Below are 14,197 nucleotides of genomic sequence, written 5' to 3'. Positions count from 1 at the left end.
CAAATAATCAGGGCACCTATGTTTATTTGGACATGAAAGCTGCTGCCAAATCACTTGTTCCAGCACCAACTTTCTTGCACTTTACAGTAGCTGTTCGAGCCATTTGTCGCTTCATGCACGCTCATATTTCCACGAACACGCCACCAGATGTACGAGCTCATATTTCCACCAACACGCCACCAGATGTACGAACTGCCAACTATCTCATCATTATGCATGCTAAGCGCGGTCACTTACATCTTGCCCACCAATGGTTTGCTCAAATGCCTCACAAAAATATTTTTTCTTGGACAATTCTCATTTCAGCCTATTCTCAACATCGAAAGTTGGACCGATGCTTTGGCTTGTTTTCCCAAATGCTCTCCCATCATAGACCTAATGATTTTGCTTATTCAAGCCTGCTGTCCGTGTGCGATTACTGGCACGGCGTGCAAGTTCATGGGCTTGCTTTGAGAACCAGTTTTGATGCTTGGATTTACGTAGCTAATGCTCTGATGGCAATGTACTGGAATAATAGTTGCAACGCGGGTGTGGAGGCTTGGAGGGTGTTCGAGGCAATGGACTTCCGCAATCTTGTTACTTATAATTCCATGATTACAGGGCTCAGTATGCACAAACAAGGCGATAAAGCCATGGATTTGTTTATAGGGATGCACCATAATGGCATTGAGTTTGATCATACTACTCTCTTAACTTTAGTTTCTTCACTATGTGGATCCAATGAAGGCAGCAACAACGTTGCGGGGCTTATATGTTGTTTACAATTGCATTCTTTTGGCATTAAAACGGGTTTGGCACTAGATATTGGGGTGGTGACTGCCCTAATCAGAAGTTATTCTATTCTTGGAGGAGAGGTTGACGCTTGTCATAAGTTGTTCTTGGAGACAAGTGGCATGGAGCGTGACATTGTGCTGTGGACTGAAATTATGATGGCATCTGCCGAAAGGGAACCTGAACAAACTCTGGTTCTTTTCAAACGGATGCTTGGAGAGGATCTATTTCCGGATTGTTACATATTTTCAGTAGTACTGAAAGCTTGTTCAAACCTGGTGGCGGAGAGGAATGCCTCTGCTCTACACTGTCAAGTGATTAAAGCAGGTTTTCTTAATGTCCTAGAGCTTGGGAATGCTTTAATTCATGCTTATGCTAGATCTGGTTCGATAGATAATGCAGAGCAAGTTTTCTTTGAAATGTCACTCAGGGATATTGTCTCTTGGAATTCAGTGCTGAAGGCTTATGCAGTGCATGGGAAGGCTGAAGCAGCATTGGATTTCTTTAAACAGATGGATGTTGCGCCAGACGGAACAACTTTTGTTGCTCTGCTCTCATCTTGCAGCCATGCTGGAATGGTGAAAGAAGGAACTAAGATATTTGATACCATGTACGAAAAATATGGCATAACTCCTCAACTTGATCATTACGCTTGTATGGTTGATATTCTAGGGCGGGCTGGACATCTTTCAGAGGCTGAAAACATCATCAAGAAAATGCCCATGCAACCAGATCATGTTATTTGGAGTGCTTTGCTAGCAGCATGTCGGAAACACGGAGAAAAAAAGCTGGCCAACTTAGCATCATCAAAGTTAAAGGAATTGGATCCAGAAAATTCACTGGGATATGTTTTGATCTCAAATATATATTGCTCTGCTAACAGCTTCGATGAAGCAGATTCTGTAAGAATGAAAATGAATAGAGAGGGAGTTAGAAAGGAACCTGGCTTGAGCTGGATCGAAATTAGGCATAGAATGCATGAGTTTGCTTCCGGGGGCACACAACATCCGCAGATAAAAGCAATACGTGCCAATATGGAGAAACTCTTGAGACAGTTGAAGAAAATGGGGTATGTTCCTGAGACAAGTTCAGTGTTATTTGATGTAGAAGAAGAGCATAAAGAGGAGCAAGTGTATCACCACAGTGAGAAGCTGGCCTTGGTTTTCTATTTGATGAATGCTGCCGATTCTAATTCCCGTGGGAATGTTATTAAGATAATCAAGAACATACGCATTTGCTCAGACTGTCACAACTTTATGAGATTAGCTTCCAAACTCATTGAGAAGGTAATCATTGTCAGAGACGCTAACAGATTTCATCATTTTAAGGACGGAGCTTGCTCTTGCAATGACTATTGGTGACTGTATTTTTCGGTAGTCCCACTGCAACGAAGTATGAAGGTCCATAGGACCGCATGCCGCAGGGGTTGGATTAATTTAGATAATTTTTTTGCTCAATTCATTATCTTCAGTTTTTTAAAATCTTAGTTCAAACCTAGCCCAATAATTATAAAACCCGCACTTTGCCGTGTAATTGAGTTGGGTGTGTTGATGTTAAAACTATCTATTGAATTGTTGTACACAATTTTGTAAAATCATATACTCTATTTAATTATTTAGAGAATAATATTAATAAATATGAAAAAAAGATAGTAACTTTAAGGGTATGTCAATTTTATTTTTATGAATAAGATTGTGTACAAGTCATTAAAGTTGCAAAGTGAGCTAAAAAAATGCACAAGAGATTATACAAATCGGAGCAATAATTTTCAATCATATAAGATTTATAAATAACACCTTTCATGTATTCATAATAAAATTTTAAACGGATTAGGGGGTAATGAAGATATAAAATCTTTCTTTATACGATTTCAATCCATATTAAATTTTAATAAGTTGATATTATATGTTAAAAACGTTCTTTATATTAAGTTAATTTTAGTTTATATCATAGTAAGATGGAATAATTAGAAAAATATATCGAATTTTCTGGTCATATAAATCTCTGGGGATATATTTGAGACCTAGCAAAAGTTCAAGGATGCATTTGGAATTTAGTTCAAGACTATGGGAGGTAAATAGGAATTTCCAATTTTGCAGTCACTCCTCCTGAAGCATATTTGAGTTCTGAGAATTGGGGTAAATTATATTTATTAATAAAAAAATAACTAACCCTGAGAATTGCTAAACTCTGCTGAAAATTTAGCTCCTTCGTTCTTCAGTTGCCATTCTCCCCAAATTACCTTTTCGAAGGCGATTTACTTCTATCTCGGGTACGTCCCCTACTTCTCTACTCCATTTATTCTAAAGTATATTCAATGTTGTGAGCTTGGACCATGGATGTTTGACCAAGAAATTGATGATTGGTGGATTCAGCTGTGTGAAAAGCTGAATTTCTGCCTGAATGAAGGCGTACAAAAAAGGGTTTAGCAGTTTATAATGCATGTAAGGTTGCTTTGGTTGAAGGTTGGGAAGGGATTGCAAGCGCCTAGTTTATTTCATGGTTTAACTTTTATCCTTTCATAAAGTTCTTTCTTCATTGGGGTCTTTGGGAGAGGTGTAGCCGAAACGTAAGCGGTATTACGAGGGTTTTGAGGTGGGTTTGGAATAATTTCATGTGCGTGCAACGTGTTCGACGAAATGACAATTGTTAGCTGTTTTGAGAATGATTGTATTCGCCGACTTAATGGTCATCTGTTGTGATGTGGCAAAAATTTGCTTTGTGTTTATGCATAACAAATTTAACAATTAAGGTTTTGGTGCAGTCTCATGTGTGCACACGGGATGGCTGACTAAAGAAAGTGTAGTTTGAAAAAAATCTTAAAATCTACAAATTCCTGCTTTGGATTCTTGTTGAAGTGTTTTCTTGACATACTCTAAAATGCTGGCTTCTACTGTTTGTAGATATTTTGATATTGCCTAGTGGTGAAGTCTTCCTTCAAGAAAATCTTCTAGACCCGAATTATGGCTGGCTGGCAGCGACATTTGCAGTCATTAGTGCGTCAGGTTACTAAGAGATATGAATGCAGTCGCAATGCTCCATTCAATACTTTTAGTCATGCAAAGGCTTCTCTGGTGTCTGGTAATTTGATATTTGAGTTGAATGAAAGCTTGTGATTGCTCCATTGTTAAATCATTTAGTAGCGTTACCTTTGTCTATTCTACTGCTACAGTGGTTAGACCAATGGGTTAGGCAAAAGTTTCTTCCAAGTTCCTTTTGCCTTAACGAATTTCTTGACTGCTAATGAAACCTTTGCAGGTGAAGCGCCCTGTTTGTCAAGCCTACGGAATTCAATTTGTCCTACTATTTCAAGGCCACTGTATCTGTATTTACAGAAATTGGTAATTCTATAGCTCCCTCATTTTTTTTCTAAAAATTGCTACGAACTGCATTTATTGACATTATTGATTGCCACCTTTGTATTGTTTCTATGAGAAATTTTTGAACTGAATAAAACATATGAAATGTACAATGAATGTGACTTGGGTTTGGATAGTTCTATTGTTTATGGTACTTGTATCAAAACAGCAACTATTATTGTTCTGTAAAAACCTTTTGAAATTAAGCATAATCCTATATATTTATATTATTCATTTGCTGATAGAGCTAACTTTTCCCCTTTAAATTGATACTATACACATGAAACTGCTAGTTTAACCTTATGACTACATCCATATGTTTCTTGGTCTTGGATTGACTGCATTAGAAACAAACCACAATTCAAGTCATCAACTTGTTGCTTAATTGTTTTTCCCGTTGTTGGGAATGTATGCTACCTTTTGACAGGAGTTCACCAGTTCGAGGAGTTTATTTGCAGAATCATCTGAAGCAACGCCAGTTTCTTCACCATTAATACCAGCTTTACCCTCAAGCACTGGAAATACTGAAACTCAGAAGGCCATTTCTAAGCCTTCAAAAGTTCAAGCGATTTTAAAGGGAATTAAACAGGTAAGCCTCCTGTATCCTGATTTTCTGAAATGGCAAAGTTACATCAAAGAATTCGCGAACCTCATTGTTTCAGAGTGTGAACATCTAATGACTCAGTTATGTGTATCTTGTGTGGTGTTTGCAACTCTACCTCTTAGAGTGACGTCCATATGGCTTGGTCATTGGTAAAGTAGCTCATGCATTAGGTTGTTTCCTGATTTATGGTTGTCACTATGTTTTGCCTTTAAATGGGGTGGATGATCTACACGAAGAAGGAATTTAGCATGATTTGCCAAGAATCATTTGTAGGTCAGTAAAGTTTTTCGTGCGGCCCAGTCATCTCTTCAAGGCTACATGTTCTTGACCTCTTGTACAGATCTTATGTGTGAACTAAAATAATGCAAGTTGCTGTAACTTCCGAGTTGAGCAACGAGGTTTTCTGTCACACTACTGAATTCTCTAGTTGTTCAATTTAATCTGCTTTTACCCTCTGCAAATTTTAGGTAGTATCAGTCTTCTGAATTGGCTATCAATATCAAAGGTGAACCTTTATCTTTCATCTGTTCTTGGAAATACTTGAACTTCAAACAAGCCATGGCACACGAGGTGACATGCCGGAGCATATCTTTTATTTATGGATTAACTGCTGTCCTATAATGTTTCTTCTGTGTATTTTTCAGTTTTCCATACTTAATACATAAGTTTGTTTCAGAGTCCTAAGAAGGTAAACTTGGTTGCTGCCCTGGTCCGTGGAATGCGTGTTGAAGATGCTTTGCTGCAGTTGCAAGTGACAGTGAAGAGAGCTGCTAAAACAGTCTACCAGGTGATTTTTCTGTTCTAGATACACATTAAGGATAATGTTTTCTAGTGCAATGTATGTTGGTAGGCAAATATTTAGTAGACAAAAGCAATATGATTAAGAGGAGAGGTTATTTGTCTGGTTTCTGAATTAGGTTTCCTTTTTTCTCTTTCCATAATTTTTTTTGTCTAACTCTATTCTTCGTGACTCGTCCTTCCACCCATTGTTCACACTCAAAAAGGTGAAGGAACTGAATGCAATGGAATCTGTTCCTGGGATGAGGGTGCATGGGGTTCTGAAAGCACCCCCAGTATTCATGTCCAAACCTGCCTATCATGGTCCTTTCCAAACCATGCACCTGGCGGGGGTAGAGTGACACGTGAGTTGTGATCTGGATATCGAAAATAACGAAGCTAGCTTTTTAGGCCGCACTTCTTTGTTTCACATCCTTGTTTAACTAGCACCAGAATTGTCTCTCCTGCTGGTCTAAGGCTTTGCCAGAATGCAAACTCAGATGCTATATAATGAAACAAATTTGTGCAGGTTATACATTCAGCTCGTGCCAATGCAACACACAATCATGGATTTGATCCCGACCGTCTTCTTGTTGGTAAATATATATTTTTTCCATCTTACTTTTGTTGTATGATGTTCTTTTCATCTATTTAACATTGCCTCTCATTTCTGAAGCTGAGGCATTTGTTGGAAAGGGGTTCTTCAAGAAAAGGATATCATATCATGCTAAAGGTAAATGCGGGATAAAAGTGAGACCAGAGTGTAGACTGACCGTCGTGCTAAGAGAGATAACTCCAGAAGAGGAGGCTGAGATAGCCAAGTTGAAGGTGCACAATTTCCGTAAGCTCACTAAAAGAGAAAAACGACTCGTGCCGCATAAACTTATTGAGACCACTCCAATATGGGATCGCAAAAGCAAAACTAGAAGTCAGGGTGCTATGGCTGCGTGAGCTTTGCAGCTCAGTTGAAGGCCGAGTTTTCATGTTTTATTGCTATACTGTTGCTTCCTTTTTTTGTGTACTGGCACGCATGTGATTGCCGTTCGTCTAGCAAAATTGCTCTTTCTCCTTGAAATTGGATTTTCTCCCTATTTAGTTATAGCAGTAACTATGAGTGTAGTTAACATCATTAGCGGGGAAACAAACAGCAAGTGAAACAATTGTTCCTGCTTGCTAAGGTTGTTTGAAGAAAGGAAAATGAAAAAAGAAGAAAAGAAACTCTTTACTTCATTCCCTATGTACATATTTAAAGAAGCCAACGCTGTGCACAATAGCCAAGTGAGATTTCTATGCATTAGTTAAGATAAACCTGAACGACAGTAATAACTCAAAACAAAATGCTGTCATTAATAATTCAAAAACAAAATGTATACCAAAAGACAAGATAGACGAAACGAAATATCACAAGCATTTTACAATCTAAAAGTTGACAAAGTTAAGTGAAATGGTGAAGCCTGGAAAAGGCTTAACTTTGTACAACATTTGTACGATGCCTAACAATCTCCACCCCCAAGTAGTCAATAGGACCGAGCACAGCGACATGCGGCTTTCCGACCTGTACTCGGACAGCAGAAATCTGGAAGAACTTGCCCAATACTGTCGATGCAATTTGCTCAGCTACAGATTCGAGAAGATTGTGCGGGGCTCCTTCTACAACGTCTCTAACTATGCTGCAATTGAGCAGCATATATCCATCAATAAATGCATTACATGAAAATAAAGCATGAGGCAGGATATGCCACCCTTATTTATTTATTTATTTTTCAAAAACAGAATCTCAAGGATATAGCAATAGAGCAACCTCACTAACTGGGAATAAGTATGAATCTTTTGCTATCATCCCTAATTATCAAATTCCAGTTCTTCCTGGCCAGAAGAATCTCAGTTAAAGAAGATTTTTTTCCAGATCCCTGTTACTTTACTCCAGGATTTAGACAGGCTTTTCTACTTACCAAGTCACAAAGGCCTTAGTTATTTATCAATATTTCACACTGAAGAAAAGTTTGTAAGACACCTCATGGTAAATTACATGCCACGACATAATATAACTACCAATGTTTATAGATCTAAATATCGAGTACAAACTTTAGGAGATTTGCCAATCTCAATTCAGGTATTAAGTACACAGATAATACAAACTTATGAGTTACCTATATATGGCAGTGTAGCTGATGGTATCCGATAGGCGGTCAGAACTACCCGCGGGTTGAAGATCCATCCAAGCATCGACATCAATCAAGAACTTCTGACCTAACTTCCTTTCTTCTGGCTTCACCCCATGGTACCCATGGAACTTTAGACCCCTTAATACAAGCTTGTCTCCCTTAATCATTTCTCTGTAATCTGTCAATACAGCTGATGAAAGTGCAGTCGACAGATAAGGTCATTGACTCCCATTACATCACAAGACAACAGATGAAACATTCACGATAGCAAGTATATCATAAATATCGAAAGATCTATCAAGGTAAATGATAATGGAGAATGAACAGAAAACATGATTATCGAAAAACAACACATTTATAGACATTTCAACCTCTATAAAAAATTAATGCAGTAGTCAGAACCTCCATGGAAAATTTCTGTCTGTGGGACATTAAGACTACAGCTCCAACACAAAGATAAGGTATATTTAATACAAACACACTGAAAAATTTGCAAAAACCTACAACAATCTGAATTGAACACAGTAGTTACAGGACATTAAAACAAGCAAGTGCCATATCAGATGGAGCTTTAAATAAAGATTCACAATATTTTGCACTTACAATGTTGAAAATAACCTGCATAGCCATTTTGCACATAAGAAAATTGGTATACGAGATAATATGTTTGCAGATAAGCAGCTTAATAAAGCAATCATATAAGATTGATAATTCCAAGTTCTTGATTTTACATGCAATTCCTTAAGCATAAACATGAAAATAACACTTCCCCCAAAAACCCAGTTTTCACTAAGACCTTTCGCTAAAGAAATACTTCGATTATAACCATAATATCATCCACCCACCGAATTCTTGAACACTCACCTTCCAAAGTTAGGGAGAATTCATGAAAAGATTCAAAAAAAGCCATTGTTCTAGACTGCCAATCAGTTGCAATTGCATAAATACCAGAAATCAGCATATGAAAAAGATTAATTACAACCAATTTCTTCACATAGTTAGGAGAAAAAGAAATCATCTTTTTCAAAAATAATTACATAAACACACCACATAAAAGGAGACCCAAAACACATACAAACAATAAAAATACGTGTTGCTGGTGTGAGATGTATAATGGCGTGAGCGTGTGTGCAGTAGATACTCTCACCAGCGCCGGCCGACGTCATGAGTGATATAATCGCCGGTGCCCCGCAGTCTTGAGATTCCCTTCAGAGAGCGAGAGAGAGTAGCCCTTTTGAGTGGCTAATGTATCAGTTTATAGGGGTGAGTATGAAGTTCCATTCCTCACCTCCACCCCCCCCCTCTCGCGCTGCTGTTTATTTCCTACAATAATAATTATATAAAAAATAAGATTCTTTTTATTTTTTTTAATTATTCAGCCACATATGACATGATCTTAATTCTTATGGTATATTCTTTTCTGATTTTATCTAATTGTTTTATGAGAATATTTACTTAGAAATTCCAAATGAAGAAGTAAAAAAAAAGTAAGGAAGCTAAACATATATAGAGAGTGATACGAAAACTTTTGCTTTTAATGACGTTAATTTTGTAGAAAAATAAAAAATTATAGTAAAATTAAAAATAGGTAGTGGATGTAAAAAAAATATTAAAAAGGATCGTCTGTAAGAAAAAAATTCATTCTAAAATAAAATTTTAATTGATTAAAAATCATTTTGTCCCCATATGTTAAAAAGATGTTATTTTTGCTTTTATTTGCACTTGCTATTTTTCAATAATAATTATTTTTTCTAAAAATATAAATGTTATTTCTATTAATATATTTTAAAAAAAATATTAATAAAAAATTTAAATATTTAATTTGATAATGCTCCCTTTAAGTAATATTATTATTATTGATTCATACACAATAATTGAACTTGTATGATTGCAAAAAAAAAATTGATTTTATTAATTAATTATAGCCATTTATTATATATTCTTTTAAAGATATAGGAATGATATAATTAGATAATATAGCTAATAAAATATAAAATTTTTATGTGAAAGTGTAAATCTGATTATTCTTAAATTAGTCAAATTATTTAAAAACTTCAATATCAACTTTAAATATGTAATTCCATAAATAAATGAAAAGGAGTAAAATTATAGTAAGAATAATGTAATTAAAAATAAAGTTAAATTTATTTAAAAAAAATCAAAGCAGCAAAAAACATCTCATGTGCTTCTGACTTTTGGTCTAAAAGTAATTTTCTTAACAATCCCAAACGAAAAATGGCATTACACTTTGAAAGTACATTTTTAAAGCCAAAAGCTGAAACTTATTTTTTCAATCTCTTGTAAACACTCTCATAATGCCCTTGCAAGCCCCACCAGCTCTTTTATCTATTAGGGAAAATTACACTCCTCCCCTGGAGATTTTGTGTAATTATATATAAATTTTTTATAATTTTAAAAAATTAATTCAATATTTATAAGGTTTGTTTATGTCCAATAAATAAGTCAATTCGTTAGTCATAATTCACAAAGTTTATTGATTTTTATTAACAAAAAACTCAGATCAAAATTTATATTTACCCCCGATCAACTTATTTTTAATTTATTTCAGGTTAATAAATTTTTTTATGATCAAATTACCCTTATACGTCTTCATGTGTTAATGCATGTGATGAGATATATTTTCACCGTTCTAAGAGTAGTTTAATCAGAAAAAAAATTATTTAACTTAAAATAAGTCGGTAATGAGTTAATCGAGAGTAAATATTAATTTTTATTTACTTTTTTTATTAACATTAATAAATTTAGTGAATTTTAACTAATAGAGGAATCTATTTGTTAAACAAAAACAAACTATATGGGTACTAAATATAATTTTTTAAACTATAGAAAATCCAGGTATGATTATATTAAATTTTAGAAAAGGGAGATATAATTATCCCTATTTCTTATAGGGTAATAATAATGGCATATGATATTTTACTATATTCATGTTGTATAGTAATTTATAATATTTAAAAGATAGAAATAGCTTGTCTTAATTATTTCAGTAATAAAAAAATACTACACAAGCACGTCTCCAAGTGTTGGCCTTTTGTGCGTCAACTTTTACGTAAGATACCACCAAGTTGGGGCGGCACTCGGCATATTTTGCTTAATAATCCGCAAAGTCCACTTACATGACCCGACTCTTGTGGAAATCAGCAACTGCTTTTGCATACCTTTTTTGGTTCATCCAATCTAAATAATAATAATTTTTTAAATTAAGTAAATCGCTTTTATAAATAATTCTGACTTCCTATTTGTCAAAACTTATATAAGTAGTTGAATGAGTGTGTTTTAATATTTCTATATTGTAATTTTTGAAAGCATGAATTTGCAATTTGAGATGAAATTAGTTGGATAATCAACTCAACAAACCTATTACTGGACCTGTATTTTAAGTTATTTCATGCTCCATCAACAATTTACTGTCTAGACATTAATATGTGTGATTAATTAGGCTTGTAGTAGTTTACTATTTCTTTGTGGGCGAGGGAACTTACCAAGAAAGTCCCCTGTCACGGTCTTACGTGTTTTGCCTTCTCTATAAAAGCTTTACTTGTTCCCTTTCAAGTCCCTACCCTCTCTCTCTCTCTACAAACAAGAACAAAGCAATGGCCCAAACCAACAAAGTGTTGGATTCTACTAACTTATTCGACCAGACGCGGTCGGTTTCGGACAACATCCTGAAATCAGCGTACCCCACGTCATTCCAGACTCCAGTCCGAGGAGCCATCAATCGCCGAATTTTCAGCTCTCTCTTTCGCATTTTAAGGAATGCTTTCCTCCGTTGCTTTCGTGGCCCTCATTCACATACATAAAATTTGTTGTCTTCCACGTAGACGCTCGTTAATTCTCCATTTACTTTAGCTATCTAGTTACTCTGCTTGTGTGTTTTTTCGGTTGTGCTTTGCTGACGATTGTCTTTTCGGCTCGACTCAGCTTGGCGCGAAACTTGTCTGCTATTCATATATTGTAACCTTATTGGCAATTTGTCCTTTTATGTCCGTTGTCTCATAAACTAACTATACTACATATGTTTAGTCATCCGTTACTTCTCAGACACAACAGTCAATTGAATTATTAGGATAAATTACAATTGCACCATTTATTTTTTATTTAATAGAAGATTTTATTTACATATTATTTAAAAAAAATGTAACCAGAATGAAATAAAAAATCTAATCGCAAAATTATGCGCATAGTAAGGCCTAAAATATTACACAAAGTGACGTTGCGTGGGCCACTATTGTCCCACTTCCACTAGCCTAAAACTGTATCCTTATATTCGGCTTCAGAGATGGCCCAAAACCGAAGCAATGTTTGGCATTCCTTATTTTGTCATATTTTTGTCTTGTTTCTAAGTATTTCATTTTTAAATACAAATATATTTTATTTTAACCACTTAATATTTTATACGTAATATTTTCTATATTATTGAAATAATTAAAAATTTTAAAAAATATAAAATAATATAACTATTCTACGTGGTTAATTCATATATTACATTATTTGAATAATGTATTTAAATTTATCACCTCGAATAGAACAACTAACAAAAGACATTGTTAATCCATTATTAGGGTGCATTTAATTATTTTTAAAAGTGTATTTACATAAATTATTTTTTTTCATTTTCATACATATATAATTAGGAAATAATATTTATTTTAATCCACTCACAACTAAATACATTATATATATTTTTATACATATATATAAAAGAGACATGATTTGACAATGAACAGTATTTTTTGTCTCCCCACTACCCAACATCAAACATAACATACTTATTTTATATTATCTCCAAAAACAAATCCAAATATACACACTATCTCTAACTTATTTTTATTTATCTTTATTTTTCTCTCTCTATCTCCACAAAATACCCAAAAACAAGTGAAAAACAAAATCAAACATAATGTATAAGTCTAACATGACATCATGAGACTGACTACCAAACAATTCAAAATTATATTTGCCACTACTGAAAAGTGGGTATATATAATTAGACATACCCAATATGAAAGCAAATTACATGCAACTGGAACAATTCAAAGAATTTTTGTCCATAGACCAAACTAAATTTTCAAATTTCAAATATAATTAGTTCATCACATTAGACTTAAATTTAAATATTAATTTGAGGCACTGTATTTTCTTCTTCTAAATTTTTACTCCCCTATTGGATTATTTAATTGAGAATGGGTAAATGTTATATTTGATCTCTTAAATTTTCGTTTAAAATAATTTTAGTCGCTTAAGTAATTTATTATTATTATTGTTGTTGTTTTTTTTTCTTCCGAATATAATCATAATGTATTTCAATATCTAGTGTGCTAGACAGTTGTATAGGCACTTACAGTTTCGAGCTCGTCAGTTGTAAGCAAAATCTGTAAGTACATAGAGGTATAGAGTTATTATATCAGATGTTATCTTTACCACGTTATTAGTGGTGATAAGGAAACTTATTAGAATATTTTTTTTTTTTTGAGGGGAAACTTATTAGATTATTTCTCACCAACTTCTTTGTCCTTTTCTTTTTGGACTTTCGACGGCACCTACATTTGAAAAAAACATTCTTAACCTTACAAAATCCAGCTATTAGACTTCTCTCTCATCTCTCATAAAAAATGAATAATAAGACAACAAATTAATATAAGTCAACGTCCTTTATTTTTGTCAAGAAAGTCGGACGTAACTAATTAGTTCTAATCTTTTCTTGTTGTTGGTATATGCGATAGATTGAAGTGATCAAGTCTAAGTTGTCGGATGACAGCATCAATTAATGACTGATATTTTGGGTCATCAAGCCATGATGCGTGGATCTCATTCTGTTTGATCGTTTCTATATTGAAGGGTGTGCTTGTTTTTTCAATGATTTGCTTACCAAAATCAAATTTTAAAACTTGCAATTGATTATAGATTCATGTGACATTTATCGTGCAATATTTTAGTAAGAGAGAATTGATCTTAATTATAAACAGAGGGATGCATCGGACAACATAATTTAGTAGAGGGAAATGCGGCCCAAGTTTGATTTCGGGGCTGAGCACAATTTCTCCCCCCAAATTGTCTGCATCAGCTTTTCCAACTTTACTGGCTTTTTTAAGTCTTAAATTTATTGCAACCACTTCCACATCGTCAACTCTTTCCCAAAATGCCCTCCAGGTCGTCGGGGTCCCAGGCTTCCTGTTTCCAGTAATATCAGCTTTCCATGCCCACAACAATTTCATAACTCAACCGTCTAATAAAGCCCCCGTGCGCAAGTCCTGATCCTAACACGCACCCTCTCCGGGGTACACATTCATATGAACCTCCAATGAAACTTCCTCTGGATTCTTATAAATACCACTTCCTTTTTTCAAAGTTGAGACCATCACCAACTCCTTTCTCTCTTTCCAAATCCTTATAATAAAGCCTCTCTTTCTCCTGACGGAGAAGAAGAGCAGCAACGCATTCATTGCAGAAAATATTGAAGTATATTATAGTTCTTGTGTGCCATTTTCAGACAACACCAT

General features: G+C 34.6%; 3 protein-coding genes across 4 annotated transcripts; 2 read left to right on the top strand and 1 right to left on the bottom strand.

Annotated features, from left to right (window-relative positions):
* The first annotated feature begins 55 nt into the window (after window positions 1-55).
* LOC105161686 (Tetratricopeptide repeat (TPR)-like superfamily protein) lies at window positions 56-2,365 on the top strand. Its single transcript, XM_088880578.1, has 2 exons — window positions 56-185; window positions 307-2,365. Exon 2 carries the CDS (start codon window positions 357-359, stop codon window positions 2,130-2,132), a length of 1,776 nt encoding a protein of 591 aa, XP_088736704.1. The 5' UTR covers window positions 56-185; window positions 307-356; the 3' UTR covers window positions 2,133-2,365.
* A 519-nt stretch (window positions 2,366-2,884) lies between these two features.
* On the top strand, window positions 2,885-6,586 carry LOC110011993 (uncharacterized). Its single transcript, XM_020693852.2, has 7 exons — window positions 2,885-3,043; window positions 3,675-3,852; window positions 4,030-4,112; window positions 4,558-4,719; window positions 5,411-5,521; window positions 6,041-6,107; window positions 6,188-6,586. The coding sequence occupies exons 2-7, from the start codon at window positions 3,735-3,737 to the stop codon at window positions 6,460-6,462; spliced, it is 816 nt and encodes a 271-aa protein (XP_020549511.1). The 5' UTR covers window positions 2,885-3,043; window positions 3,675-3,734; the 3' UTR covers window positions 6,463-6,586.
* Window positions 6,587-6,834: 248 nt separating this feature from the next.
* FOLB1 (Dihydroneopterin aldolase) lies at window positions 6,835-8,986 on the bottom strand. Of its 2 annotated transcripts, none has more exons than XM_011079462.3 (3): window positions 8,824-8,986; window positions 7,662-7,854; window positions 6,835-7,181 (listed from the first exon to the last, which is right to left on the bottom strand). In XM_011079462.3, the coding sequence occupies exons 1-3, from the start codon at window positions 8,840-8,842 to the stop codon at window positions 6,977-6,979; spliced, it is 417 nt and encodes a 138-aa protein (XP_011077764.1). In that variant the 5' UTR covers window positions 8,843-8,986; the 3' UTR covers window positions 6,835-6,976. The 2 variants fall into 2 exon arrangements, with proteins under 2 accessions (XP_011077764.1, XP_011077763.1); XM_011079461.3 differs by having other exon boundaries at window positions 7,662-7,866; window positions 8,824-8,984.
* Between the last annotated feature and the right edge of the window lie 5,211 nt (window positions 8,987-14,197).

This window comes from Sesamum indicum, linkage group LG5 (genome assembly GCF_026168435.1).
Source record: "Sesamum indicum cultivar Baizhima isolate 11 linkage group LG5, ASM2616843v1, whole genome shotgun sequence".
NCBI classification, from domain to species: domain Eukaryota; kingdom Viridiplantae; phylum Streptophyta; class Magnoliopsida; order Lamiales; family Pedaliaceae; genus Sesamum; species Sesamum indicum.
Note: the sequence above shows the minus strand (reverse complement) of the source record. Positions and strands in the feature narration are given on the sequence as shown.

Coding starts and splice junctions, on each gene's coding strand:
- LOC105161686 (XM_088880578.1), top strand. CDS start 357: ATGCTCTCCCATCATAGACCTAATGATTTTGCTTATTCAAGCCTGCTG.
- LOC110011993 (XM_020693852.2), top strand. CDS start 3,735: ATGGCTGGCTGGCAGCGACATTTGCAGTCATTAGTGCGTCAGGTTACT. Junction 4,113..4,557: donor ATCTGTATTTACAGAAATTG/GTAATTCTATAG, acceptor ACCTTTTGACAG/GAGTTCACCAGTTCGAGGAG. Junction 5,522..6,040: donor CTGCTAAAACAGTCTACCAG/GTGATTTTTCTG, acceptor AAATTTGTGCAG/GTTATACATTCAGCTCGTGC.
- FOLB1 (XM_011079461.3), bottom strand. Junction 7,182..7,661: donor AGCTACACTGCCATATATAG/GTAACTCATAAG, acceptor GCTCAATTGCAG/CATAGTTAGAGACGTTGTAG.